Source organism: Peromyscus eremicus, chromosome 2 (assembly GCF_949786415.1).
Source record: "Peromyscus eremicus chromosome 2, PerEre_H2_v1, whole genome shotgun sequence".
Lineage (NCBI taxonomy): Eukaryota > Metazoa > Chordata > Mammalia > Rodentia > Cricetidae > Peromyscus > Peromyscus eremicus.
Window position 1 is genome coordinate 160944651 of NC_081417.1, and position 27740 is coordinate 160972390.

Here is a 27740-nt window from a genome sequence, read left to right on the forward strand (position 1 = left end):
GCCACCATCCCCTGCCTCTGTATCTACCTGTTCTTCTGGACCATGGCTTGTATGGCTATGCAGAGGTTGCTGGAAAAAATCTGTCCTTGCCCATCTAGAAACCAGGCTTTTATAGATGCTGTTGGGTAAACCTTTGCCTTGGTTCATCTGAGTCTTTTCCTTGGCTATGGTAACCATGGAAACCCTTCTCCTCTTCCCCATTGGCACCACGGGAGATCAGAGCTCCTTCTCATGAACTGCTTATGTTTCTTTTATAACCTGGCTGTCGATTGGAAAGACAGGGCCTTATCACACTACCACCCTGTGGTCCCACGTGCCCTAGAGGCTGGGCTGGTTCCTTCCTTTTCTCCTTTCCCAGGCCCTCTGCAGTGGTGACCCCATGGAATGATGGCTCAGGGCTGATTAAGGGGCTCAGGCCATCCTGGGAAGGGCTAAGAACACAGTTGTCCATCTGGAACATTCTGATGACCTCAGCAGGGATAGATTAGAATGGGCTGTCATCTCAGCCACTATGAACGGAAAGACTGTGAGTGAGACTGCTCTTGCTCCTCGGCCTGTGGGACCCTTTGGCATTAGAGGGTGCTTTGGATGCTGGTCTCAGGCTGTGGCACAGGAAGGGACAGCTGTGCACCATTAGGGGAAGGCAGGCCCAGTGCAGGGGGCAGCCGCTGTCTGTCCTGTGGGCCCTCCTCTGTTGGGCCTAGCTGGGGGGCTAGTCATCCCTGAGCAGGAGGGAGGCTCTCTGGAGCCTCTTGGTCTTCAGGCTGGTAGCCTGCCAGTAGACCTTTTCACTGCTAGAGCCTTCAGCTTCAGAACTGTGTGGGGCCCACTTAAATGGAATCCTAAACAGGTGGTGGTGGTGCAGACCTTTAATCCCAGCATTGGGGAGGCAAAAGCAGGCAGATTTCTGTGAGTTCGAGGCCAGCCTGGACTATAGAGCAAGTTTTAGCACAGCCAGGGCTGTTACATAGAGAAACCCTGTCCTGGGGGTTGAGGGAAGGATTCCTAAGGGCTGGATAGATGGGTCAGTGGTTAAGAGCTCTGACTGCTCTTACAGAGGACCTGGGTTTAATTCTCAGAACCTACTTGTTGACTCACGTCTGTCTGTCACTCTAGTTTCAGGGTATCTGGTGCCCTCTTCTTGCCTCCAAGGGCACCAGTTGTACACATGGTGCACATACATACATGTGGCAAAACATACACACAAAATGAATTAAAAAACAAGAGCATATTTCTGCCTCATCTGAAACAAAGCTTCAGCCCAGTGGCCAGAGGACACTGCATTATGAGTTGGGAGAGCAGCAGAGCACAAAGGTATTCTGCAGCTTTCAGAATTGTGAGGACATGCATGTGGTGCACAGACATACGTGTAGACAAAATACTCACACACATACAATAAATATTTTAAAATAATAAAAACAATTCTTAAATCATAAAGCCTGATGCAGCAGCCCTGCCCTTTGCATTTACCCCATAGACCTTCCTTCCGTGGAGTCCCCTTCCCTGAGGGGTGGGTACAGAAGGCCTGGCCTGCCAAGGAGGCAGAGGGACCAGCCTTGAAGGGCAGACACAGTGCTGGTACAATCTCCCAGGACATGGGACAGGCATGTTTACTCTTGGTGCTCAGGGGAGGCGGTGCATGGCGGCTTTTCTCAGTGGGGCTGGGCTGTTGCCTCGGGTCCTCCTGTGCCCTCCTCCGTCCTGGACCACGGATGGGGACAGTCTGCTCTCAGAGCAGGAAGGGCTTCGGGCCCTCTCTTCATGTCTTGCTTGTCTTAGCCCAGAGCCCACTGTTGTAGACTGGACTCTGGCTCTCCAGGGTTCTCTGCTGTTTCCCTGCCCATATGTCGGCTGCAAGGTGAGCCTGGGAGGCCTGCTTAAAGCCATCTGATCCACACCACCCTGACCACATGCCCTGGCTGAGTGGATGAGTGACGGGAACACTGGGGCTAGGGGAGCGAGGTGCATACCCAGGGCTGTAGCCCATGGGAAGGCCAACCTTGTTGTTATTAGCATGATCTGACCACAAGAGCAAGGACCCCAGTCACCACATTCCCTTTGGCTGGGCTGAGCTACAGTCCAGAGTCCACTGCATGAGCACAAACCTGCTCAGTATCCTTAAATCTGCCCTGGAGATGCCACACATTCATTCATCTCTCGGACATCAGAATATTAGGCTAATGGGGGTCATTGCTGCGGGCTGCTTTGGCGAATAGCAGAGGCGCTTGTGCGCTTTGAAGATATTTGTGATGCAGCAGTCCTGACGTGTTCCACGGGAGGGTGGAGATTGCACAATTAATGTGTTTGCCTCATTTTGCTCCGTGCTGTTCATTTAGGTTTAGCAGGCCACTTGGGTTTCCATGGAAACCAGCTCTTCATGCTGGCTCTGAGTCCAACAGGAAATCTTTATTCCCAAAAGCAGGTTGTCAGATTCATTCAGTCAAAGTGTGGGGAAAATATTTTCCCATCGTGTCTGCCTGTGGTTCCCAGGCATGGGAGCCCACAGCCTTGTTCTAGGGGTGCCATGTGTCTGGGTGGGGTTGTGAGCCTGCCATTTTGGAATAGGAGGGCCCTTGTGAGCCTGTCTTTTAATCCCTGCCCCCGCCCCCCTGCCCCCCGCAAGGGGGAGCTTGACTGGGCTGTGTTTGCTGTAACCTTAGGGGTGCCCTGGGTGCCTATGGGAAGGTGCTCTAGAGGTAGCTGGAGGCAGCCTCTTCTCCAGGGTGGCAGAGCCACTGCTGCTGCTCCTGCCCCCTTGTCTCCTTCTCTTACTGTCCCTGTACTACCCAGGAGTCTTTCATGTTGTCAAAGGAGTCTTTCATGTTGTCAAAGCCACTTTTTTTTTTTTAAATTTATTTTTTAAATTTTTATTTTTTAAATTTATTATGTATACAGTGTTCCTCCTGCATGTATCCCTGCACACCAGAAGAGGGCACCAGATCTTATTATAGATGGTTGTGAGCTGCCATGTGGTTGCTGGGAATTGAACTCAGGACCTCTGGAAGAGCAGCCAGTGCTCTTAACCCCTGAGCCATCTCTCCAGCCCTGTCAAAGCCACTTTTTAAAGGCACATTCACACATTTTCTAAAGTGACTGGAACTGGAGAGCCCGGGTGTGTACTTAGGGTATCACCAGGTTGCCATCTGACCTTGGTCAAAGCTCTTGACCTCTCTGGGCTTCTAGCGTCCTACGATAAGCAGGGGCATAGGCCAGTGGACTGTGAATTCCTTTGGCACCAAAAGCCATGAGCTGTGGCTCTCCACCCAGACGGGCTTTCCTGCTTTGGGAGCTTCAATCTGCTCCATGTCTGAACTCAATGTCCCAAGTGAGTCTGAGCCCATTGCCCCTCTTGTGGCAGAAGCTCTGGATTGGACTATATGGGGGAGAGGATGGGGAAAAGCAACCTGCCTGTGGGCACTGGGCCTGAGGAGCTGACCCAGGCCTCTATGCTTTGGGTGGTGGTTGGTCTCATGCTGCCTCAGGGCCTGCTCTGCTCTGCAGTCTCCATATGCCATGAGGTTTGGCTGTATGCACCCTTCAGGCTGCCTACCTTTTATTTATTTATTTATTTGTTTGTTTGTTTATTTATTTATTTATTTATTTATTTATTTATTTATTTATGTCTCCCGCTGGCGAGAGAATTCTTACAGCATCTGGACAGGTGAACAGAATCTTCTGAAAGATCTGTACTAGTCTGGACTGAGGATGTCAGGTCCTCAACAGGCAATGGCAGTGTCTGCTGGTGGGGACTTGGGCCAGCTAGCAGCTTGGCCTGGCCTCATCAGCCTCCTGCGTCTGACCGGTCCTTGCTCTGCCGTCTGATTCCTTGCTGCCCCGTTTCTGTGAAGCCAGGCTGACTTAGTTAGAGCCTACAGTCTGAGGTCCTTCCTCTGTAAGAGGAGCTACCACAGATGCAGCTCCCAGGACTGCATGGGACTCTGGTCCCATACATCCACAATGGCAGTGCCCTCAGGCCAGGAGGCTAGACAGGACCTTGGGGGTTGGGAGCCAGGGGTGACGGCATTGCAGCTCTGGCATGCTGAGGGCTGGTAGAAGTACCTACCCAGTGTAACCAATGAGGCACCACTCATGTGGTTTTCTTCTCTTAAGGTACCAAAAAGCTGACCAATAAGGCCACCTTGTGGTATGTGCCCCTGTCACTGAAGAATGTGGACAAGGTCCTCGAGGTGCCTCCTATCGTGGTAAGGTTCCCTTTCACTTGTCTCCTGGGGTAAATGCAGAGGCTGGGCCTCTCCGAGTTGTGGGAGGCCCATTTAACCACAGAGCAGCCCAGAGGATCATGGGGTAGACTGTAGCTCTAGGGCCCCTTGGGAGCCTGGAAGGAAACTCCCTGGATGGGTGAAGGAACATGGAGCTCATGCCCTGGGGAGGTACTGGTTTTGCAGTGCCTGTAACTCCTGGAATGCCCCTGTCAGTGCCCCACATCCCACGGTAGGGTGTCCCTCTGTGTGACACTTGCTCATGGAAAAAAACCCCATGATAGGACTGTCTGTGATGAGTGCTGGGTCCTGCTGAGACCAGGCTGACTGGGCCAGGCAGGCCACTCCCTAAAGCTCACGAGAACAGGATTTTGGCTCAGCCTCTGAGATACCCATGCTAGGACTTGGTCTTATGTGAGCATTTCTTTCCTCTCTGCAGCCTCTACTGGCATCTGCCTCTTCTTTTGGGTGTCTCTCAGTGTGTGTGTGTGCGTGTGTAACTTAGTAGGATGAGAAGAGTCTGTAGTGTTTGTCTCTAGAGGGGTCCCACTACAGGCAGGCTGTCTAGGGCAGTGTTGTGTGACAAAACTTTTGCTGAGGAGGAGCAACAACACACACATCTGCTCACTCCAGACAGGGATCCCATGACGGACCAAAGTGTGGATAACCCCCAGAGGCCAACATGGTGGACCAGGGAGTTTTATTGGGGTTACTTACAGGAGCAGAAATGACTCAGACAGCTACATCACCAAAACCTACCCCAGCATGTGTGATGGCTCACAACGCTAGGAACCTGGAGCCCACTGCACAGCCTGCGGGCTCACAACTCTCAACAGGTTGGAGAGTGTCCTTCCCAAGTGACTGGGCTGGTGTAAACCTCTTCCTGAGCAGCTCCGCTGGTTTCTGCATCTTTCAGGCAGCTAGTCTGCTGTCAGAGTTGTCTTTGCAGCTTGGCTCTGCCCTTCTGAGGGGGATGTTCAACGTTTATTGCTTCTCTGGCAAGGAGGGGCCTAGTGAATCTAGTCAGTTTCAGGGACCTCCTGAAGCTACTTATGTTGTTTACCTTCCTGTTTAGTGAACTTCCCTGTAGGGTGGCATGTTTCAATGTCAGAGGAAACTGTTACACAACTGGCAAGCCCAGTGGATGCTGTATTAGAGACTCAGGTATCCGTGACCAGTTCTTCCCAAGTGTGTTGGCTGCCTTCCTTTACCAGGAAAGAGTGTTGGCACCTAGGGGCTTCTGCCTGTGGTGAACATTTATGTAGAATGTGCATTTAAGAAAGATGAACTGGGAGCCAGGCATGGTGGTGCATGCCTTTAATCCCAGCACTTGGTAGAGCCAGACAGATCTCTGTGAGTTTGAGGCCAGCCTGGTCTACAGAGTGAGTTTCAGGATAGGCTCCAAAGCTACACAGAGGGGAAAAAAAAGATGAACTGGGAGTTGGATGGTTAGGATGGGCCTGCCCTCGGCTTGCAGACCTACCAACCAGAGATGGGCAGCGTTGACACCCACAGCCCTTGTTCCTTTTGGGTGTCTTCTCGTCTTCACAGGTGCAGGGGGGCTTCCCATGGGTGAGACAGTTCTCCATCTGTTTTCTTTCCACTGGATCTGGGTAAACTTGGGCCAGTGGAGACTTACTCCTCACCATCACTCAGGGGTGTCCCCCAAACTGGCTTTTTGTAATCTCTCCCATCATTGCTCAGTGGCCAACTGGGCTTGGGTAGCAGGTCAAGGTGTGGTTGGATACATCTGTGATTTGATATACCCTTTCCCCCTGTTCTGTAGCCTCACCATCCTCCTGTCTCAGCACCACTCCCTCTCACAATGTGCTAGCAGTACTGATATGCACCACTACACCTAACTACTCTTCTATTTTTATTTTTTATTATTGCTGTTTATTTAGTAAGGGTGTTGTGGACTGGAAGGCTTGGAGACAGGATCTTATAGACCAGGCTGACGTATAGAAATTGTTATGTGGCTCAGGATGACTTGAACTCCTGATCATCCTGCCTACACCTCCCAAGTGCTGTGATTGTAGGAGCTACCAAATGCAGCTTTATTTAGTTTTTTTTGAGACAGGGCCTCACTCTATAGCCCATGTTAGCTTATAACTTTCCATGCAAGCTAAGCTGACCTCAACCTTGCCATCCTCCTGAGTGTCAGGATCCCAGGCATGTTCCACCACAGTTTGACTAAGCTAGGGATTTTTTAAAAATGATTTATTTGTGTTTATTTTATGTGCATTGGTGTTTTGCCTGCATATATGTCTGTGTGAGGGTGTGAGATCCCCTGGAACTAGAGTTACAGACAGTTGCAAGCTGCCATGTGGGTGCTGGGAATTGAACCCAGGTTCTGCGGAAGAGCAGCCAGTGCTCTTAACCATTGAGTCACCTCTCTAGCCCCAAGTCTAGGGTTTTTTTTGTTGTTGTTGTTTTTGTTTTTAAGTCTAGGTATTTTTGAGAACACTCTGGTGACAGAACCTCCCTGCTTCTGAGAAAGGGCAGCTCAGCCTTGGCCTGGCTGTGCTGGTGCTGGTCGCCAGCTGTGCTAAGCAGGTCTCTCCCTGTGAGTAAAGCAGAGGAAGGTGGTCCACAGTCCTGTCGGTGTCACTGGGACACTGCTGTGACAAAGTGGTTTAAAAACTGAAGAAGAGCTGGGTGGTAGCGGTGCTCTCTTTTAATCCCAGTACTAGGGAGGCAGAGGCAGGGGCAGGCTGATCTCTGAGTTCAAGGCCAGCCTGGTGTACAGAGTGAGTTCCAGGACAGCCAGGGATACACAGAGAAACCCTGTCTCTAAACACCCACCTCAGAGAAAAAGTAAAAATAAAAACTAAAGAAGGCCAGGCATGGTGGCACATGCTTTTTTTTTTTTTTTTTTTTTTTGGGGGGGGGGGGGCACATGCTTTTAATCCCAGCACTTGAGAGGCAGAGGTAAAGGCTGGTAGATCTCAGTGAGTTCAAGGCCAGTCTGGTCCACATAGAGAATTCTAGGACAACTGGGGCTACTTAGAGAGACCCTCTCTCAAAAATAAAATAAAATAAAAATTTAGAACTATAGAAGATTATTTTTTCACAGGTCTGAATGTCAAGCCTCAAATTCATGTGCAGCCAGGGTCGCATGCTCCGTGGAGCTCCAGAGGAAGTTTCCACGTCCTGTTTTAGCTCCTCGTGGTGCAGGCCTAGGGTGGCGTCACCCAGTCTCTGCCTGTCTTTCTCACCTTCCCTTTGGTTGTGTCTTAGAGACCATACAAAGGCTTAGGACTTAGGGCTGCCCCACTCCAACTGCATTTGCAAAATCCATTTCCAGAACTGTCCCCACTGAGGTTCCAAGGTTCTCTTTTATAGCCCTGTTCCACCCTGGGTGTGCTCCTGGGCCGCTCTCCCTTGTCTCGCTTCCTCCCACCCTCCTAGGCCGGGCTTCTCTGCTAGCTTCTTAGACTGAGCACATGACTGCTTTTTCACACGCCAGGCTCTAAAGGCTGGAGCCACTCAGGCCAGTTGCATGGGTGATCCAGGAAGTCCTCACCACAGGGACCCGCCCTCTGCACGCTCTTCTGCAGTCACGAGTGCTCACCATGTGCCGAAGGAGTCCTGCAGCCTTCTCGTTTGCTTTGTGTGTTGGGGTTGATGACACATAAGTACTAGTTGGGCTTTCACAGAGGAGCGTGTTGAAACTGGGCCACCAAGCTGAGGCCAGGGGGCTGAGGAAGGAAGCACACCAGCCGCAGCTGCAGCAGCTGCTGGAGTGATCCGGATTCTTCCCACAGATGCCAAGTGCGCAGAGTGGGACCCGTCAGTTCCCTGGGGGTGTAGGCCCCTGTGTGCCCTGGCAGGGCCCAGCAGAGACCTGTCCTGACCCTGGAAATCGTGGCTTCCTTCCTTGTTCTAGGAGGTCTATGTACTTGGAGCTTGAGCTCAGGCTTCAGATGCCATGAGCATCCTCCTACCAAGTTTTCACAAGTAACATTCGTTCAAGAAAGTGTATGGCTGTCTGTAGCTATGTGTAACACACACACACACACACACACACACACACACACACACGTACGTTAATTAGTTACCAGGTATGGCTGCTCACTGTGGTCACTTTGTCACTTTAGAGTATGACTTGTCCCACCTTCTTCCTCAGCCTGGCAGAGTACAGCATTCCCTACGGTTATTAAAAGAAGTCAGCAGGTTGTTGTGCCAGGAGGCCCCTGGTATTGAACATAGCAGCTTTTCTGGAGGGTTTTGGTGTGCTTCCTTTAGGAGGCCCATAGGTCTGAGCGTTTGAACTGAGCTGTCTGCTCCTTTGAATCAGCTGGGTCTGACAGGCCCTTGGGGTAGGGTGAAGGGCCAGCCTTACATTAGAAGGTGCTAGCAGTTTGCCAGCATGTGAGGCAGCTGGGCCTCTCTATCTGTGAGGCTTGGGTCCAGGACTAGGCCCTCGGGCTCCATGCATCCCTGCATAGCTCAGACAAGTCTGCGGGCACCATGAGGGTTCGAGATACAGTTGTGTGTGTGTGGGAGGGGGTTGGGTGAGGGGGTGGCTCTTATTAAGCAGCAATTTTTCCTCTTTATTTTTGTTTATTTTACTTTTTTAATTATGTGTGTTATATTGTTTGTATGTGGGCATGAGCATGCACATCGTAGCATGATTGTGGGGCTGGAGGACAAGCTGCAGGAGTCAGCCCTCTCTTTATACATGTGGGTCTAGGGACCAGACTCAGGTTGTCAGGCCTGGCAGCAAGTGCCTTTACCTGCCAAGCCGTTCTCTGCCTTCTTGTTTTTGTTTTTTAAGGTAAGATCGTGTTCTGTAGCCCTAGCTGGCTTTGAACTTGGAACAATCTTCCTGTCTCAGTCTCCTATGTGCTGAGATTACAGTTGTGATACCTTTGGGCTTGGCCTAAAACTTGGTTTTTTGAGATTTTATTTTTTTAATTTTTTATGTATGAATGCTTGCCTGAATGTATGTCTGTTCATCACATATGAGCAGTGCCCTGTGTAGGCCAGAAGAGGGTGTGGGATCCCCTGGGACTGGAGTTTCGGATGCATACGGGTCCTCTGCAAGGGCAGCCAGTGCTCCTTCCCTGAGCCATCTCTCCAGCCAGTGCTTGGCTTTGCTGTTGTTTTTCTGGTGTTGCGGAGGGAACCCAGCACCTTGTGCGCTGAGCTACAGCACCATTCCCTCTAAAGTCTCTGGAGGGCATTTTTTGAGGATGTGGGAGTCTGGCCATTAGTTCTGGGTGATGGGCCAAACACAGGCAGATGCTGCTCTCACCATTGAATGCTGGGCATGAGCATGAGGAACTAATCAGCTCGTGGAGGGGAAGGTTGAGTACCTCCTGCAGTGTCTAATGCTCCTTGCAGTGGGGCTTGGCTTTTTTCTCTTGAGCAAACCTCTCAGCTCCCTCCTTGGCCTACTTTGAAGAAGCATACTCCAGTTGAAGGGGATGGGTAGTTAATCCCCACAATCCTGCTCAGCTGCTCAGCCAAGCCTGAAGCAAGAGCATGTCTTTAGAAAGGAGGTCTAAAGCTGCCATCTGACGTGAATTTATGGTCAGAGAGGCTTTGACAGGTAGAGAGGAGCCAGAGGGCTTGGCCAGAAATGCAGGCTGAGTGAGGAAGCAGAGGTGAGGTTGACTTCTGGAGAATGCTAGGCAGGGGTCAGCATGGAGGGCTGGGTTGAGGGGAGAATGGTCTGCCTTTGGTGGCTCAGCACAGGAGGCTTCTGAGGGCAGTAGACAATAGACTCGGTACACACCTAAGGCTAGCACCCAGCACTCCTAGGATCCCAGGGAGGAAGTGAGGTGGTGTGCTGTGTCCCCTTTATGGCCAGGAAGTGTTGAATGACCCATTGATGTTGCAGTGAAAGCCTATATCCCCATCATTCTGGGCTTGTGGAATAGATTTTATTTTTATTTATTTGTTGGTTTGTTTATTTTGGGACAGGGTTTCTCTGTGTAGCCCTGACTGTCCTGAAACTCACTCTGAGAACCAGGCTGGTCTCTAACACTGAGATCCACCTGCCTCTGCTTCCTGAATGCTGCTGGGATTAAAGGCATGCAATATAGTAGATTTTATGTTCACACTTCCTGGACCAAAACGTCTATGATCCATCAGGAGTGCCTTGTGGGCTGACATCCTTGGCTTCCGGGCTGTGCAAAGGTCCTGCCTGCTGATTGGCTGGTGGTTAGCAAAGATGGCAGGAGGGGTGGTTGCGACAGGATGTAGTCAAGAATCTTCAGAATGGTGTCATTGTGAGGGCAGAGCGGGCCATTGCTAATTGACCGTCAGTCTCATGGACTGTGTTGCAGTGAAACAATGAAGCAGTGTTGTTCCAGCTCTCATGTCCAGTGGTAGTTCTTTTTTTTCTCTTCAAGACGGGGTTTCTCTGTGTAGCTTTGGAGCCTGTCCTGGATCTCCCTCTGTAGACCAGGCTGGCCTCGAACTCACAGAGATCCACCTGCCTTCACTTCCCGAGTGCTGGGATTAAAGGCGTGTGCCACCACCGCCCGGCCAATGATAGGACTTTTTATATATCCACAGATGTACAGAGATCTAGCTTTGAAGATTGTCTCTGGTGAAGGGCACAGACTTTCATCTGGCCTGTGTTCTTATTATGTAGCAGTCATGTCATCAGAAGAAAGGGGCAGTTCCCGTTACAGAATGCTGGAAGGGAGACCTGGAGCCCCAAGGGTATGGAGGAAGGCTGTGTTCCCACCGCACCTGACCCTCTGTCTGGCTTCCTTTCTACAGTATTCACGGCAGGAGCTGGAGGAAGAGGGTCGGAAACGCTATGAAGCCCAGAAGCTGGAGCGCATGGAGACCAAGTGGAGGAACGGGGACATTGTCCAGCCTGTCCTGAACCCAGGTGGGAGCGGGCTGGGGAAAGGGAGGGGGAGGCTGATACTTGGGTAGATGACATTCCTTGGGGGATGGGGGGTTGGGGGGACTCACCAGTATGCTTCACTATCCTCTGGGCTCTTGGGTGTTGAGTTCTCTCCTGGAGTCAGGCTTTGTCCATTGTCCTGCCCTGAGCACAGCTGGCAGGGAGAGGTGGCATTAACAGCTCCTGAGAGTGAGTCTGGGTGGGTCCTGCCATACTAGCTCCTTCCGGTCTCAGCAGAGAGCCACTGGCTCGTGTAGAGCACTTGTTTTGTTGACACTCTGAGTTTGCTCAGGAGCTTGGTTTTGAGCAAATGTCCATATCAGTAGCAAAAAGGTCTAGGGTCAGGAGATGGTCACAGATTTAAGTGCCATTTCTTCTCAGGCTCCCATAGGTAGACCTTTGCCTCTGAGTAGCTCTGTCATCCTCACTATGCCAGTGACAAACCTCAGTTCTCCTTGTGGATTGTTTCTTCCTTTCTGCTGTCCCCTACCAGGTTGGTATGTGTTTTCATGCAGTGTCTGTCCAAAAACTAAACCAGGCCTCCCCAGTTCCTCAATGACAGCCAGGGCAGGAGTCTTGGCGTGTGTCTGACCTTCAGGAACTCGTGAGGGATTGTGTGAACCCACCTTTAGAGGGAGGTTTTCCTGGTGACGCTTGTGACTCTGTGCACCCCTGCACATACAGTTGCCATAGTACGCTGAGAATACTTCTTTCTAGAATGTTCTAGGAGCTTCTCCATCTTGTTGGAAACAGCCTAGACTCATTGTAATACTCGTAATTCTGTGCTGGGTTCCATGATGTCCCTGAGCAGAAGGCTTCCTGACCTCCAGTGCCTCAGGCCCCTGGGGGTGGTGGTGGAAGTTTGTCTCTTGGCTCTCTCAGTCCATGTGGCCTGAGCACACTCTGGCACTGTGGTGAAGTGGCCCTGCTGGGCACAGGGCGTCTCAGCCAGTGTCTACCTGAGTGTTAGCGGTTTGCCTGTCATTCATCCTCCTTCCGCAGCTCACCCAAACTGGAACTCTCATCGTCTGAGGCCGGTGGGGTATGCAGCCTAGAAAACCTTTACAGTTTGTTGGGCTATTTCCCCTACATCTGCTTTTAACAAAAGAGAAAGGCAGCGGCAGGGGGTGGGGGGTGGGGGGTGAGGGGTGGGGTGGGGGGCCAGTGCACGACGACTGAACTGGGCATGGTGGTCCATTGTTGGCTGACAGTGACTGAAGTTGGCGTGTGAACTCGGGACTTTCTGGTGGAGTTTTACCATCTGTTGTTCTGTGTCTTGTAAAATACATCTCCCTCAGCTGATTGGATTTGAGATGCAGCTCTGAAAAGTGTGTAACAGGAGTCACACGCCCAATCGTTACTCTTTTTTTTTTCCCCTTGGGCCGTGAGGATTGAATCCAGAACCTCCCACAAGCTAGGCAAGTGTTCTGCCATCAAGCCCTCCTCACAGTCTCTGATAACTGCGTTTCTGACTTCATTTCCTTGCAGAACCATCCCTGTTCTCTTGGGTCCCCTGTGCCTGTCCTTCTGCCTGTGTGGTGGGCTCTCCTGGGTGAGCGGGCTGGTGGGGTGCTGTGTCCACAAGGAGCAGTGTGGACAAAATTTGTGTCTTTCCAAAATGTAGCTGTGTGTCATCTTTCCTGGGGAGCTAGGAACACACATCTCACCCCAGATAGAGCACCAACAGTGGAAGAAGGGGAGACTTTCTGCCATGTCTCACTTGGTGAGCCAGTCAGTTTGACTGAAGTTGCTTCCAGGAATGTAGGTGATGGATTGGTGGTTTTCAGGAGTATTAACAGCTACCTCTCTCTCAGCAATTGTTGTATACCCTGGCAGGAAGGGGCCACACACCACCTCGTGAACAGTCTTATGAATTCCCTCTCCCTTCACTAGGGAACTCTGTGGGCAAGGGTCTAATGTGGGTCATTGGAGCTACTTTTACTTCAGGATGACCGTGGCCATGTCATTCTTGGAGGACAGAGCTCTACAGTGTAGCATTCATGTTTCCCTTCCCCCACTACATTCACCTTTTGGCCTCACCCCTAACCACTTGTGCAGCTAGAACCTGGGCTCAGACATGTTGCCTAGCAACCTCTGGGCCACCTGTCTGTAGGTAGGTGTCCTTAGGGAGTCTGGCACTTCTTTAGAAGGCAGCTTTCTGTGTGGTTTTCTCTGTCCCACAAGAGACAGGTTACTTGTGAGCTGCCAGGTTCATGACCATCAGCTGCCTAGCTTTAACACTGTGGTGACTCAGACCACAGGACCCTGTTTCCAGGTCTGTTGGGTTTATGATGCAATCAGCATCGCCTCAGACATGACCAAGTGCTGTCTTCACATGTGCTTGAAATAGTGTTCACTTCCAGGCTGCCTCAGGCAGAGCAGTGGGGAGCCTCAGCAGGCCAACAAGCTCCTGGTCCTGGAATGAGATCTGCCTTCCAGGGTCAGCAGTGCCCAGGCAGGTCTGCCTAGAGCCACCCCCTGGAGAGCAAAGGCAGGCCAGCCTGGCTTTTGGACCCAGTCCTGCATCTGAAGTGCCTCTCTGATGTCCGTGACCATCCGGCTTGGCCATGATCCTGGTTCCTTTAACTCTAGTCTTGGGGGAATTTGGTATGTAAAGACAGGGAGGGAAGGTTCTGGAGTTTGCTTGGCTTTCTATCCCAGTTCTCTGGGCATCTGATCCTCAGTTTCCTTGGTGGAAACAGACAAGGCAGCCACTGAGCTGCAGGTGTGTGGGGTGAAAGGGCGCTGGGTGTACATGGAGCAGGGAAGGACTCCGGCAGGTGGATGGGCTCTGAGAAGGGAGCGTGTCTGGAACCTATGAAGCCTTGCCGGTGCTTCCCTGGGAGCTTCACTAGGGGTCCCCACATGGTTTAAAGGTTAGGGTCATAGTAACTGCTGCAGCAGGTAAACCCAGTATGTTAGTGCATAAATCGGAGTGCAGTTCTTGCTTAGGCAGACTTGAAACTGGGTTCCCCTGAGGGTGGTTCTCCTCCAAATGGTGGAGACTGGGGGACTCAGCCCCTTTGTTCCTGTAGCTTCGTCATCTGTTTGATAAAATTGAATGTATTTATCATATACAATTTAATACTGTGAGTGTGTGTGTGTGTGTGTGTGTGTGTGTGTGTGTGTCTGTCTGTCTGTCTGTCTCTTGGCATCCATGGGGAGGGTTTCCAGAATCTGAGGATGCATAAAATCTCATGTATAAAATGGAGTGGGGCTTGCATATAACCTCACACACTGTATACACACAACCTCCTGTGTACATTAATCCTTTGAATTACTTATAATAACTAACATAATATAAATGCTATTAAACAATAGTAATTAACCTGTATTATTTAAGAAATAATGACAAAAAACTCCTCTATATATGTACATACAGACATACTCCCCTCCTCCCAGTTCTTTGCAGACAGAGTCTCACTGTGTAACTCAGGCAGTCCTTGGACTCAGCAGCCTTCTGCCTCAGCCTCCTGAATGCTGTGATCACAGATGTGCATGGCTGCTTGTGCTGCAAGTGTGTTTTGGTTTTTTGAGACAGGGTTTCTCTGTGTAGACCTGGCCATCCTGAAACTCACTATGTAGACCAGGCTGGCCTCAAACTCAGACATCTGCCTGTCTCTGTCTCCTGAGTGCTGGGATCACAGGTGTGCACCACCACCACCCGGCTGTTGCAAGTATATTTGATTGGAAGTTGGTTGACTCCATAGATATAGAAGGCTGTCTGCCTACTGTGGAAACTAATTGAACTGTTGCCGTTCACCATCACTAACAAGTGGCTTTGAAGATCCTCTTGGAAGGGTCATTGCACGGGCTCACATTCCAGATGTTGGATAGGTCGGGTCTAGAAGCAGCCCACAGCTCTTCTGAGACTCATGAGTAGTGTGGCCATCCCCCTTGCCCCACAATGAAGCTAGGCAGGCGTGGTCCTCTGTATGTGTATGTGTGTGGGACAGGGAGAAAACAGGCCTGACCGTCAGTTGGCTGTGCTTGCCCTGTCTTCTGCTCCCAGCATCTCCATCTCAGTGTCTTTGCACGTGGAGAAACCTTATCTCAAGGGCAGTCATGAGGTCCTGTCCAGCCTTGGTGGTGTGTAGTCCTCTCCACAGTGTTGGCATGCAACACCTCATGGTCCTACATCTGATGCACTGGGAAGATGGGTTGATTATGGTTGATGAGAGAGCAGAAGCCTGGGAACAGCAAAACGACAGGCACCTGATCCCAACTGAGCCACACAGTGATAAGCCCTCCAGTGTATCAGGCCAAGGCCATGGGGAAAGCCCTTAATTGGATTCTGTTTCTTCTCTTGGGTATTCCAAGATGCCACTGCTAACTGGAAGCTTCTTCCTTGTTCATTATTGACACTGGCACCATTCACAGTGGACGCAGGGAAATAGGGCTCACCACCCACCTGCTTGTCTGCATGTGAGATTCAGAAGTGATTGTAAGACTGGACCAGTTAGAGCGTCTTCAGTCCCCCTGTGGATCTGGTCACTTCTAGCCAGTTCCTAGGACAGTGACCACACCCACAGTTCTTCCCAGGCTTACTTTCCAAGCCTGTGCATTTTATTATCCTTCCTTACCCATTCCACTATTCCTCCGTGGACAGACGTGGATGAGAAAGCCACACTATCTCAGGGTTCTTGATTCAGAGCTGAGCCCTGACAGGCTTTTGCTCTCAAGTTCCCTCAGCCCCAGGTCTGGAGGCAGAAGGTGTATCTGGTCTTTGATGTCCCAAGTGTCTGAACTCAGCTCACTCTGGGTTCTGCTTAAAAACTGGCCGCTTCTTTCTGGAGCTTGTGTCTTTCCTGGTCTGCCTGCCCAAGAGCAATGAAAGCAAAGGTCTCCATGACCCTGGCTCTATTCAGCCATTTACCTCAGCACCATAACTCAGTGGGCATTTAATTTAGACATGCCTTATGCCCCGCCTTAACTCAGTGGGCATACAGTTTAGACATGTGTGGCCTTGCCTTAACTCAGGAGGCATGCAATTAAGACATGCTTTTTGCCCTGCCTTAACTCAGTAGGCATGCAGTTTAGACATGCCTTGTGTCCTGCCATAACTCAGTAGGCATGCAATTTAGACATGTTTGCCTTGCCTTAACTTGGTGGACATGCAAGTTAGACATGTGTGCCCTGCCTTAGCTCAGGAGGCATGTAAATTGAACAAGTATGTCCTGCCTTAACTCAGTGGGCATACAATTTAGACATGTGTGCCCTGCCTTAACTCAGTGGGCATACAATTTAAACATGTATGTCCTGCCTTAACTCAGTGGGCATACAATTTAAACATGTATGTCCTGCCTTAACTCAGTGGGCATACAATTTAGACATGTGTGCCCTGCCTTTCATGCTGGCAAGATGGTATTACCCCCTTGGACTCTGAAAAAAAAAAAGGCTCTTTGGGCAGCACCTCATTGGTGTCTGTATTCAAGGTATTCCCATTTCTGTGGATGTATTTGCTTACAGCAGACCCCTTTCACATGTTCCCAGTGTCACTTCAAATGTAGACTGTGGGGGACACGGGAGTGGCTGTGTTGGACTCACTGCCCAGAGAAGGAAGCGTTCACCCCAGGAGCTGTGAACCAGCAGAAGGAAAATAGATACCAGCTGATCTTACAGAGCCCCGGGGAGTTCGCTAATGGCCAAATGGGGGAGGAAACCAAAGAGGCACTGGTGCTCCTGGCCATTGAAAGCTCCTGCTCCTAGGAGCGCTGACACTGGCCTAACCAGTGTTCTCAGACAGGACAGCACAACAGTGGGGTCTCTGACCTGGGCACCTCCCATTGCTGTGTGAACAGTCAGTTCTCAATGTGAGAAAGAAGGGAACCAGGCAGTGGCTTGGGTGGTAGAGAGCTTGTTTAGCATAGTTAAGGTTCTGGGTTCGATCCCCAGCACCACATAGATTGGACATGGTGGTTCCCACCTGTTATACATCACAGATACAGACTGAGTTGGAGACCAGCCTGGGACACATAAGACCTGCTATCAAAAGGAATAAAAACAAGCTGGGTGTGGTGGGTCCACATAGTGAGTTCATACCAGCCAGGGTATGCCATGAGACATAGGCATAAAATAAAATAAAACAATGAGAAAGATTTTTGTAAAAGACTGTGTGTGTGTGTGTGTGTGTGTGTGTGTGTGTGTGTGGTGTGTGTGTGTCCGTGCGTGCGTGCGCGTGTCTGTGTGTATGTGTATACTCATGTGCCTATGGAAAGGCACAGGCATGTCATCTTGAGCCTTATAAAAGTCAGAGTACAGCTTGTTGGAGTCAATTTTCTCCTTCAACCATGTGGCTCCAGGAATTGAATTCAGGTATCTGAAGTTGATTGCAAGGACCTTTACATTCAGCGTACTGTTGAGTTGGTCATGTGAGAAAGATTTTTTTGTTTTGTTTTTTTGAGACAATATTTCTCTGTGTAGCCCTGGCTGTCCTGGAACTTGCTTTGTAGACTAGGCTGGCCTTGAACTCAGAGATCTGCCTGCCTCTGCCTCTTCTTCCCAAGTGCTGGCATTAAAGGTGTGTGCCACTACCACCTGGCCAAGAAAGGTTTTTGTATGCAATTTTCAATTTGTTGTTGTGTATTAGGGAATCAAATCTGTGCCTTGTGCATGCTGAGCAAGTACGCTGCCCCCAAGCTCTATCCCAGCATTAGGTTTGATGTTTAAAAATATCCCTTTGGTGTTCACCACACGCAGTTCTCTTCGCTGGTAGAGCAGGTCTGAGATGGGCCACACTGGAGGTTGTGGGTGTCCAGTCCTGCTCCAGAACACATCATTCATGTCATTATGAGGGAACCAAGCAAGCAGAGGTAACAGAGTGAAGTGTTGGCAGCCTCGGCCTCTCAGTGTCCTGTCAGACAGCCAAGGAGATGCTCGGCATTCAGGACTGTTGTTGGGGCTTGCTTTCCACCCAGCCCCCTAGGCAGCGTCCTCAGGGCAGATAGTCAGTGTGATACTCCTCTCTCTCAGCAGAGGGCTTTCCAGGGTGTGGGCTTCACTGCTCACTTCCCACTCCCAAATCAGAGCAGAGCCAAGCAGAGCTGGGGAGGTGGGAGGAGCCCTGGAGAGTCAGGGGCCTAGTCTTCGCCCAAGCTCAGATTAGTGTCCCATGTAGCCTTTCAAGGTGTAAAGAAGCTGCCCTGAGGCCCAGCGCCATCTGGGTACTCCTAGGTCCTGGGAGGTGACATTGAAGTGGCATAAGATAGATAAATAAGACTCTCAGAGTCACAGGTCACCTCAGCTGACTGTGGTCTGCTGGCCGTTGGGGTCCCTCACTTACAGCCCCACACAGTGGCCAGTAATGAAGGTATCTTGAGAGTCACATGATCAGACACCATGACAAAACTAAGATTGCCTTGCCGAGCCAGAGCAGATTGGTGTCCAAAAGGACCTCTTGCTTGAGGCTGTCGTAGACCTCCCACCTGCAGTGGCCCTGAGGACCTGCGCTCCTTGTGTGAGTCTAAAATGAGAGCCTGTGCGTTCTAAGCTGTCTCAGGCAAACGCTCTTGAGTTTAGAGTAAGTATCTAAGCCGAGACTCCAGCTTTCTGGCTTTCTTGCTGACTGGCGGCTCAGACACCTGGCTTTACTGTGAATCCCAGGTGGCTTGTGCTTGCTCAAGCTACACAGGGCCCGCCTAGTGGGTAAACAGAGAAACTGATGTCTGTTGCCTGGAGGCTGACGTCCGCAGTCACTGTTAGCAGTGGTGTCCTAGCTTGTGGATGTTGGTCTCCCCGTCTCTTCAGATGAGCTCCCCTCTCTGTATTCTCTTACACGAATGCTGGCGGTGTTTGATTGGTTGCACCTTAACTATTCTGTAACTTAATCACCTCTTTAACGGTCCAACTCTAGATAGTGTTGTGTTGGAAGGACAAAGGAATTGTGGATGGACTCATCCATCTGGTAACAGGTAGGGCCATCCAAATCTCAGGTGACAGCTGACACTTAGAAGACCTGGGTCTCTGGATTAGGACCACCCTTCATGCCACCAGCTGTTTTGCTGCTGAGAAATATTGTTTAAGGCCAGACAGGACAAGACCTTTGGGACCTGACATGTGCCTGTTATCTGGACCTGGTCCAGCAGTTCCTTCAACAGCCAGGGCAGGGATGGGTGCCTCTTACTGATCCCAGCATGGTATGAATGAGGGCTTCTCCAGGACCCAAGGCTTTTGGCAGGATGGGTGTGCAAATTGGGCTGGGTCACACCTGTGGCTCTGACTTTACCTGCTGAGGAGAGGGAGGCTGGAGGAATGGCATCTGCCCCCAGGGACAGGATTTGGGTCCTGTTTTAAGTGAAGCCTTTCCCAGATAGTTGGCAGCAGCGCTGAGTGACTGGAGCTGTGCTGCAGTCTCCTGTTCTTGGAAGGTTTGCCCCGATGGTCGTGCATGGGGGAGGCTGCTCAGGAAGCCAGCCCAGACACCTGTCAAGGCTCAGACCTCCGGGCCGATTCGGGAAGTATAGAAACACTGTCCTTGCTTTTTGTGTTTTTGGAATGGAAAGTTATCTGGATGATGACATCCTGTGGAGGATCAGAGATAAGTCTGGAATCGTCTAGCTGAGGGATGTAATGACTGCCGTGGGCAGGGTCTAGTGGGCACCACCATACCCAGAGTGCACTGTGACTCACTGATAGAGGTTCCTTAGTACTGCCTGAGACCTCCATTATCTCAGAGAAACCTGCTAAGTGACTGCAGGCAGACACTTCTGGTGACAGAATGCTGGACAGTAGTGGCCTTGCCACTGTTGGGATGTGGAGACCCATCTGTGTAACAACCGATCTCTCTCCTCTTCTTTTCTAGAGCCGAACACAGTGAGCTACAGCCAGTCCAGCTTGATCCACCTGGTGGGGCCCTCGGACTGCACCCTTCACGGCTTCGTGCATGGAGGTAGGGATAAAGTTGCCCTGGCCACTGTTCCATCCTCTTCCAGGGCAGCATCCCCAGAAGGCCCCTCCCCTGCCTGCCCTGAGCATCCCCTGGGAAGCCCTTCCCCTGCCCACTTCCCCTGCCTGCCCTGAGCATCCCACAGGAGGCCGTGCTGCTTACTGACCTAGTTTAGACTTTCATGTCTGGTGAAGTGTAAATTTAAACTTTTAAGAGGTTGCATAAGAAATTACTGAAATACCATTGGTGTCTGTTTTTAAAACTGGAAATGAAAGTTGGATGGATGAGGACATCCCAGCAGAGGGTCACATGGAATCCAGGGACCTCAGAGCTATGTGGTGTCAAGGGTTGGCCTTGCAGAGTCTGGGAGAATACCCTGTAACCCACTGTCACTTGCTATATAAAAATGTTCTTCCAGATGATCGCCTTTACTATTTTCAGTTATTGGAGATCTTACCTCTAACACCATAGGCCTTAAGGGTCCTGGCCGGGCTCCTCTGACTGTGACACTGAGGACTTGGCCCTTGGCTCATGGAGGACACTTTGTACTTTAGTAATATACAATTATTTCTTTGTTATATAAGACAAATATAAGGAACACATCAGTTGCACAAATGGATATTGCATTCTGGATGAGAGTAAAGTAAACTGTAAAAATGAGTTGAGGGCTGGAGAGATGGTTCAGGAGGTGAGAGCACTTATCTGCAGACATGAGGCGGAGATGTGTGGATTCCCAGTGCGACAGGAGGCTGAAATGGGACGATTACTCAAGGCCAGGAACTGGAGACCAGCCTGGGCTGTTCCCAAACAGCCGTAAATGGATCTGATTTAAAGAGACATGCCAGGCAGAAGCAGTGAAGCTGTGCAGACCACAGCAGGCGTTGGGAGGTGACATGTGGTGTCAAGGTTTGGGGCGTCTGGTCCTCAGTCCTCGGGTATGAGAGGTGCTTTTGTGCATCCCGGTCCCTTCTGCCCTCGTTTCTCAGTGCCTGGAATGCTGCATTCCCATTCATCCTCTGGGCAGAAGACATCTGTTTTCTTGTCATCCCAGCTCGGATGGATGGCTTCACTGCAGGTTGACGCTGATGTTTCTACCAGGGATTCTCAAGAATGGGGACCAGATTCTATCTTTACCTGGGAAGGAGTGCCCCACACAGATGCAAAGAGGCATGACTTACTTTTGAGTCGAAGGATAATGGGCCCTGGGCCTGCCAGAATCAGAGTGGCCTCTAATTTGAGAGAGGTTTTAAGCCTCGTTCCTGTTTTAAGCAATCCCCTCTGTGTGGTTCTGTTTTCAGTTCATGACTGTTTGCCTCTTTCCACTGACTGCTATCTGCGCTGCTCTTTTGATTGGCAGAGGTCCCATCCGAGGAAGCTAGTTCTACTTTAGAGCAAGTGGTGCTTTCCAGACCCAGGACAGTCTGTCTTTCCGCCTCGAGAGCAGTTGTGTCCTTGCTGATGTCCCCACATCCCTTCCTCGCTAGCCCCAAGTTCCAGGTAGACAGCAGCCCTCCCTGTTTTGTAAGCACAGGCCTCTCCAAGACTCGTTCTCCAGCTTCTCAGAGCCCTGTTCTGTGAGGCTGGGAAGCTCCATGCTGCAATGCAGCTTATTTGGTGTGCATGTTAGAGGTTTCCACCAGGACTAGCGATTCCATCTTACTGCCTCCTTGGTGAAAGTACACATCCTAAGTGGGTCCTCTTGGCTTGGCCTGTGAGAACCTGTCAGCAAGAGTGAAGTGAAGGAGTGAAGAATTCTTGGAAAACCTCTGAGAAGCTATGCTTGTTTACAGAGTGCAAGCAGTCCTCTGGTCTAGACACTGTTTACTATGTGTAGGAAGCATTTACAGTAGCTTTATGATGTTTAATGCCTATTTTCTTAGGAGTTCTATGTGCCTGATTTATAAAATATGTCTCCTAATTTTTACAGACCCCAACATTTCCTGTGTGCCTGTGAGTTCACCAGAAGTGGGTGAATAGTAGTACCAGCAACTACTGTCCCATTGTGTTTCCTGTAGAGTGTTACAACAGGGGTATCTAAAACCACTTGAATCAGTCTTACGCCATAATGCAGTCACATGAGGCAACGGTGAACCCGGACAGGTGTGAATGTGGCCACAGTCCCTGGTTCTGTGCTGTGGTATTTTGGAAAGGCGCGCTGATTGAGTGACTTGGTTGCTGGCTGGGCTTGACCCTGATGTGACAGGGCTGTGGAAGATGCATTGGAAAGGTGACCTTTCTGTTGAGAACCACAGTGAAACCCAGGTATCGGCTCCCCAGCACCTCACCCCCTCCAGCACATGGACGGAGCCTCCTGTGTGCCTGAGTGATCAGAGTGACTGTGTCTTGTACGAGATGGTCGTTTTCCTCTCCAGTAGGGAGTCCTGAGTTGGGGCACACTAGGAAGCATGTACTTAATCTTGGCTTCTGCTTCTTCTGAACCCCAAATGAAACTTCACAGCCCCTTCCTTCACTTCCTGGAAGTGCCTGCCAGGTGTCAGCTTGTAAGGACCCATTTCCTTTCTGTCCCTTTACTGCTCCCCCCATTATACTTCCTGGGGTGAGTGACAGGTAGTGGGATCAGAGTGCAAGGGAGGGAGATTCTGAGGGGCCAGCCAGTAGCCCCATCAGGGTGGATCCTCGAGGAATTGTCAGCTCTCAACTTCCAAGGCTCTAGCCTTTTTGTTGATGTTTTATTTCTTGAAGTTCATTATTGGGAACCTGAAGGACGACAAAGTGTCACTCCCTCTTGTCCTCTGGTTCCCCCCCCCCCACTACCCCCTTGTAGCTACTTTAGGTACTGCTTCTGTCCTAAACATCAGAGGCGTCCTCTGTCCTAGTGTGTAAGGTCAGGCTGTGACTAGAGGAAAAGGTCCCGTTTTACCAGCAGGTCTGCACTTGCCTTCTGGGTAAGGTTTTCCACAGCACTCGTGATTGCCTGGTAGTCTGGTCCAACCATTGCTCTGTGCCAGTGTTCCCTGAAGACTCCACCATTCAGGGTGGCTCTCATTTGGGTTAGATGTGTGACTCCCGGGCCTTGGGGTTGCCTCTGCTGGTTTTGGTGGGTTCCATCCTCCATGGCTTCCTACGACAGATAGCAGGTGCCCTAGGATGAAGATCTGTGCTGTGCAAATGCCCTAAATGGCAGTAGCTTCCACAGGGACAGTGTGGCCATGAGTGACCAGGGCTAGACTGGCAACTTGGTAAAAGTTTAGTGTGGCATTCCTACAAAGTTGTGGCCCTCTGGTGGTATGTGGTGCCTGTCACAACGTTGTTACTCATTTGCAGACGTATTCTCTGTTGTGGGGGTCAGAGGATATTTTCCTGGGTTTTGCATACCTGAAAACATGAACTGGCTAAGTGTGGCACTTTTGGAGAGTCCTTCTACCCATAGGGCTCTGTTCTCCATCTTCAGCTCCCATGGTTTTAGCCAGCAAATGCAGGGTCTGGATTCCTTTACACCTGTGCATTGTGGCCCCACCTCTGCTGTCTGCTGATGTGTCCACACTGTTCTTCAGACCTCTGACCTGGTGGCTCCCCAAGTCTTCATGTGACTCCCCGTTGACCCCAGGCACCGTTCTGCTGCCTGATGTATAGTCACACTGGACAAGAGCTATTGAAAGCTGTGTGAGGCCTCACAAGTAATCAGCAAGGTTAGGGGCCAAGAAATGGGGTTTCTGTCAGGCTCCATGGGGAGTGAGGTCTCACTACTGCACTGGAGCTCCTCTTGGGAGAATGCCTCTCCAGTGAAAGTCCCTGCTGCATCTCTTGGGCTCATGATTTCTACAGCTCTGACCTGCCCAGCATCCTCATGAAAAAATTTGCATCCTGTCGGTGGTCAGCTTGCTGTGACCTCCCTCTTCTGCCTGGGAGCCTTACCTGTATCTCTGTCTTACTAGGAGGAAATATCCATTTCCTGTCTCTGCCCTCTTGGCCCATTTGTGTTGTTGGTAGTGCCTCTTTTCAGAGCCAAGCCACACTCCTTCTCTGCCTACATCTTTAGGGCTGGGCATTGTGCTTTTTTCTGAGGACTGCAACTGTGTCCTTGGGCCTGCTGGGCCCACCCAGATGGCTGGTTGTGGATAGGCTGTCTGGGTGGTCTGGGTAGCCAGCCTGGAGTCCAGCACACACTGTAGTTGAGAGTACATAGCTGCCCAGAGCCCATTCCTCTGCTGTCGGGAGAAGCTGGGTGGAGGAGAACCTCATTCTTGCAGCGACTCTCTGAAGATACCAAGAGGACTGCAAGAAAGTGGGGAGAGTCATAGTCAAGAATGAATTGGGGACAGCAGCAGCTCCACTCCAGGTGTTCAGTGGCTCCTGGCACATTTCAGTCATGCCTCTTCATTTCAGCCTAGACATGGCCATAGTTAATGTAGAGTGAATGATCTGGTTACCTCTGCAGTTCATGTTCCTGGTCTTCAGAGGACAAGAGGTGTGGAGGGGTGGGTGTTCTGTTCTGTTGGAGAAAGGAATCTTCTTGTTTACATTCAGGTCTAGGTAAAACTGGTTCTGCTCAGAGATGCACCCAGGGCTGTAGCTAGAGTTTTCCTGCCTGGCCCACAGTCAGGACAAATCTCTGTCACCCGCCAGTCCCACAGCCGCTCAGACCCAACCAAGTAAACACAGAGACTTATATTGCTTACAAACTGTATGGCCATGGCAGGCTTTTTGCTAACTGTTTTTACAGCTTAAATTAATCCATTTCTATAAATCTATACCTTGCCACGTGGCTCGTGGCTTACCGGCATCTTCACATGCTGCTTATCATGGCGGCGGCTGGCAGTGTCTCTCTGACTCAGCCTTCCACTTCCCAGAATTCTCTTCTGTGCTTGTCCCGCCTATCCTTCCTGCCTGGCTACTGGCCAATCAGTGTTTTATTTACTGACCAATCAGAGCAACACATTTGACATACAGACCATCCCACAGCACAGGGCCTCTTCCTGGGGAGAGGGTTGATCACTGCTGAGAGTAGGAGATGAGTTCGACCTGAGGCTCAAACTTAGGTCCTCAGTCCTGGTGGCAAGTGTGCTTAGCTGCTGAGTCAGCTGGCCGTGTTGATTTTTGAGATGGGTCTTGCTGTTGTGCTCAGCTGATCTTGAACTCATGGCCTCAAGCGGTCCTCCTACTTGAGCCTCTAAAGTTGTGGGAGCTCCAAGTGTATTCTTCCATGTTCAGTTAGTTTTTTGTCACGGGCAGAGGGAGAGGATGCCTTGGACAGTTGAGAGCATTGTCTGTTCGGAGGGGCATTTATGCAATGTGATCATTTGACTTTTTGACTTTAAAGAGCATTTTAAATACAAATGCCCTGGAGCAAGTTTGGTAAAGCTTGAGCATCTTTGACAAGAACACTGCTGCCTGAAACCAAGCTGCCTCCCTGAAGTGCTGGGCCTGGCTGGCACGTGTGCTGAAGTCATGAGCGGAGCCGCTGCCCCCCAGTTGGGGGAGAGGGCCGAAGATGTTCTTGGAGGAAACGTGGGCGGCGTTGAGCCTGTGGGATTTAAAAAGAAAAATTAAAAATACCAAAGTGTTGGTGCTGGGAAGAGAATAACAGAGTCTGCCCGTAGAAAAAGAGGAGGGTGGGCCTGACGGGGAGGCTCCTTCCCACCGCTGTCTTGGTCCTCTGGTCCCTGTGCTCCCTAGATCCACATTCCATACACATAGAAGCATGACACCTAAGTTCATCCCACTCTCCAGTGTCCTGTACTGTGTGTCCCCGCCAGGCATTCGTGGCTAATGAGTGACCCCACCCCTTTCTGTAGAGCTGACCCTCCTCCACAGTGGCTGTGGTGACTCTTGTGCTTCGAGCTACTCTGGCACACGATGTGTAAATGCACCCTCAGGCTCCGTACCTGGTTGATTCCGCTTCGACCAACAGGCCAGGGTCCTGCCCTGCACTCCAACCCCAGATCACAGAGTAGACACTAGCCAGGGTCAGGAGAGGGAGTGACTGGTGACGAGCCTAGTCTATGGAGCATACTGTTATTGTGGGACTATTGGCCAGGGCACGGTCAACTTCCATCCTGTGCTGTCTCAAGTCTTTGGCTCTGATGGTCCATGGTAGAGGGAAGTTCCCATATTCCCAGGGTGGTCTCATGGAACATGGGTTTCCTTGACTTTGCTGTTAGCTCACTTTTGGGAAAGAGTAAAGGTAGTAACTTCGAGGAGGCCTTTGTGAGGTAGGAGGCAGGTGCTTGTAAAACTGCCTAGGTAGCTGTGACCCCAAAGACAGCAAGTGGGGCCAGCCTTCTCCCTAGCAAAGGGGTTCTGCCAGCCACTTGGGGGCCTCTACCCTCTCAGCCTTGGGCTGCACTCTGGGCCTGCTTCTCTCTGGAACCTGACACCAGATGCTTCTCTCTTGCCTGTACTAGGGGTACAGCAAGCTCAGGGGCTTCTACAGGACTTGCTGCCTGCTGCTCCCCTGCACACGTCCGTCCGGGCCATGTCTTCATCTAGCTGCCACCGTCCTTCAGTCCCCTGCTGTTCTCTGCACTCCCCACCGCCTCAGGCCTCAGTGCCTCAGCTTTGCACTCCTGCACTGCCTGCTCTCTCTGGTCCCCCATTCATCTGAGGCCAGTGGCTCCTGTATCCATGGCTCCAGCCCTGTCCTCTCCCCTGGACTCTGGCAGCAGCTCTGTCATAGTGCTGTGGCCCTTCCAGCAGTCTCCATCCTCTGTCTGGCCAGCATTCCTGCAGTGGCCCTGACTCAGATCCATCCCCGAAAACCTCCATCTCCTCTCTCGATCCACCCTTCTGCTCTACCGTCTCATCATGTCAGAATCTGAGCACGTGTGCCCTATTTCCTCCTGGCCCAAACCCTGGCCGCTGCCTGCACTGGCCTCCTGTTGACCACCCCCCTTCTCCACATGCCCTCCCAACATAACAGCACCATCCTTGCAAACATGAGCCACACCCCGCTTGGGACCCGACAGCCAGAAGGTCAAGGTTCCTTACTTGACCGTTTCTGTCTCTTTGAGTTCAGTTATCTCCCCATTGCGGCCAACTGGCCTGCCTGCCACCTCTCCAAAGCTCAGACTCCTGGTGTGTCGGGGCCCAGGAGAGTACAGGCACTACCCCTAACCTCCCTCTGCCCCCATCTCCCTCTACCCCATTACTGTCCCTAGACAACTGACTCCCTCACATTCCCTATTAACCAGCGCATGATCCCTCTTCAGACCCAGGCTGTACACCCTTCTTTTGGCACCACGTGAATGAGCCTTTTTTCCCCTCTTCGGCTGGTTCACCTGATATTGGTCACCTCATATTCATTAGGGTGACCAGGGCAGGTGGCCTCTAACAACAACATTGTCCTGTCCGAAGTGACCGATGCATTTAAATTAGTCTAAAACAGTAGCCTATCTCTGCTCCGGTCCTGAGTCCTTGTAGGAGCCTGCCCTTTCATGGCCTCTAGTTGAGACTTAGACTGTCCTCTGGCCTACGTCTCCTGGGTCTGGATGTGGATTTATACTGCTGTGGTCTCTCCACCAAGTCCCCAAGGCATTGGGTGACAAATGTACCCTACTGCTTTGACGCTGCTCCATTGACCCCTGAGCAGTAGTCGGCTGAGGGAGAGCAGCTACCCTTGTCATCCTGGTCTGTGATGCTCCAGCCACAGGCGTCACCACCTGGGACTTTGCCATAGTATCTACTTTTTAAAACATTCCATTTCCTATGCACTGTGGCATGAATGGCTGGCTGTACAGGACAACTTGCTAGAGGTGGTTATTTCCTTCACCGACGGTCTGCCTTGGTGACAGGAACTTTACCTGCT

At 51.1% G+C, this 27740-nt stretch overlaps 1 protein-coding gene across 2 annotated transcripts in view; it reads left to right on the plus strand.

Moving 5' to 3' along the window:
- Acot7 (acyl-CoA thioesterase 7) overlaps nt 1-27740 on the plus strand; it is a 97133-nt gene that overhangs the window by 41809 nt on the left and 27584 nt on the right. For both annotated transcript variants that reach the window (XM_059255466.1, XM_059255465.1), the window contains exons 4-6: nt 4111-4202; nt 10959-11073; nt 19892-19978. In XM_059255466.1, the coding sequence (XP_059111449.1) occupies nt 4111-4202; nt 10959-11073; nt 19892-19978 (294 nt within the window). The remainder of the gene's footprint in view (nt 1-4110; nt 4203-10958; nt 11074-19891; nt 19979-27740) is intronic.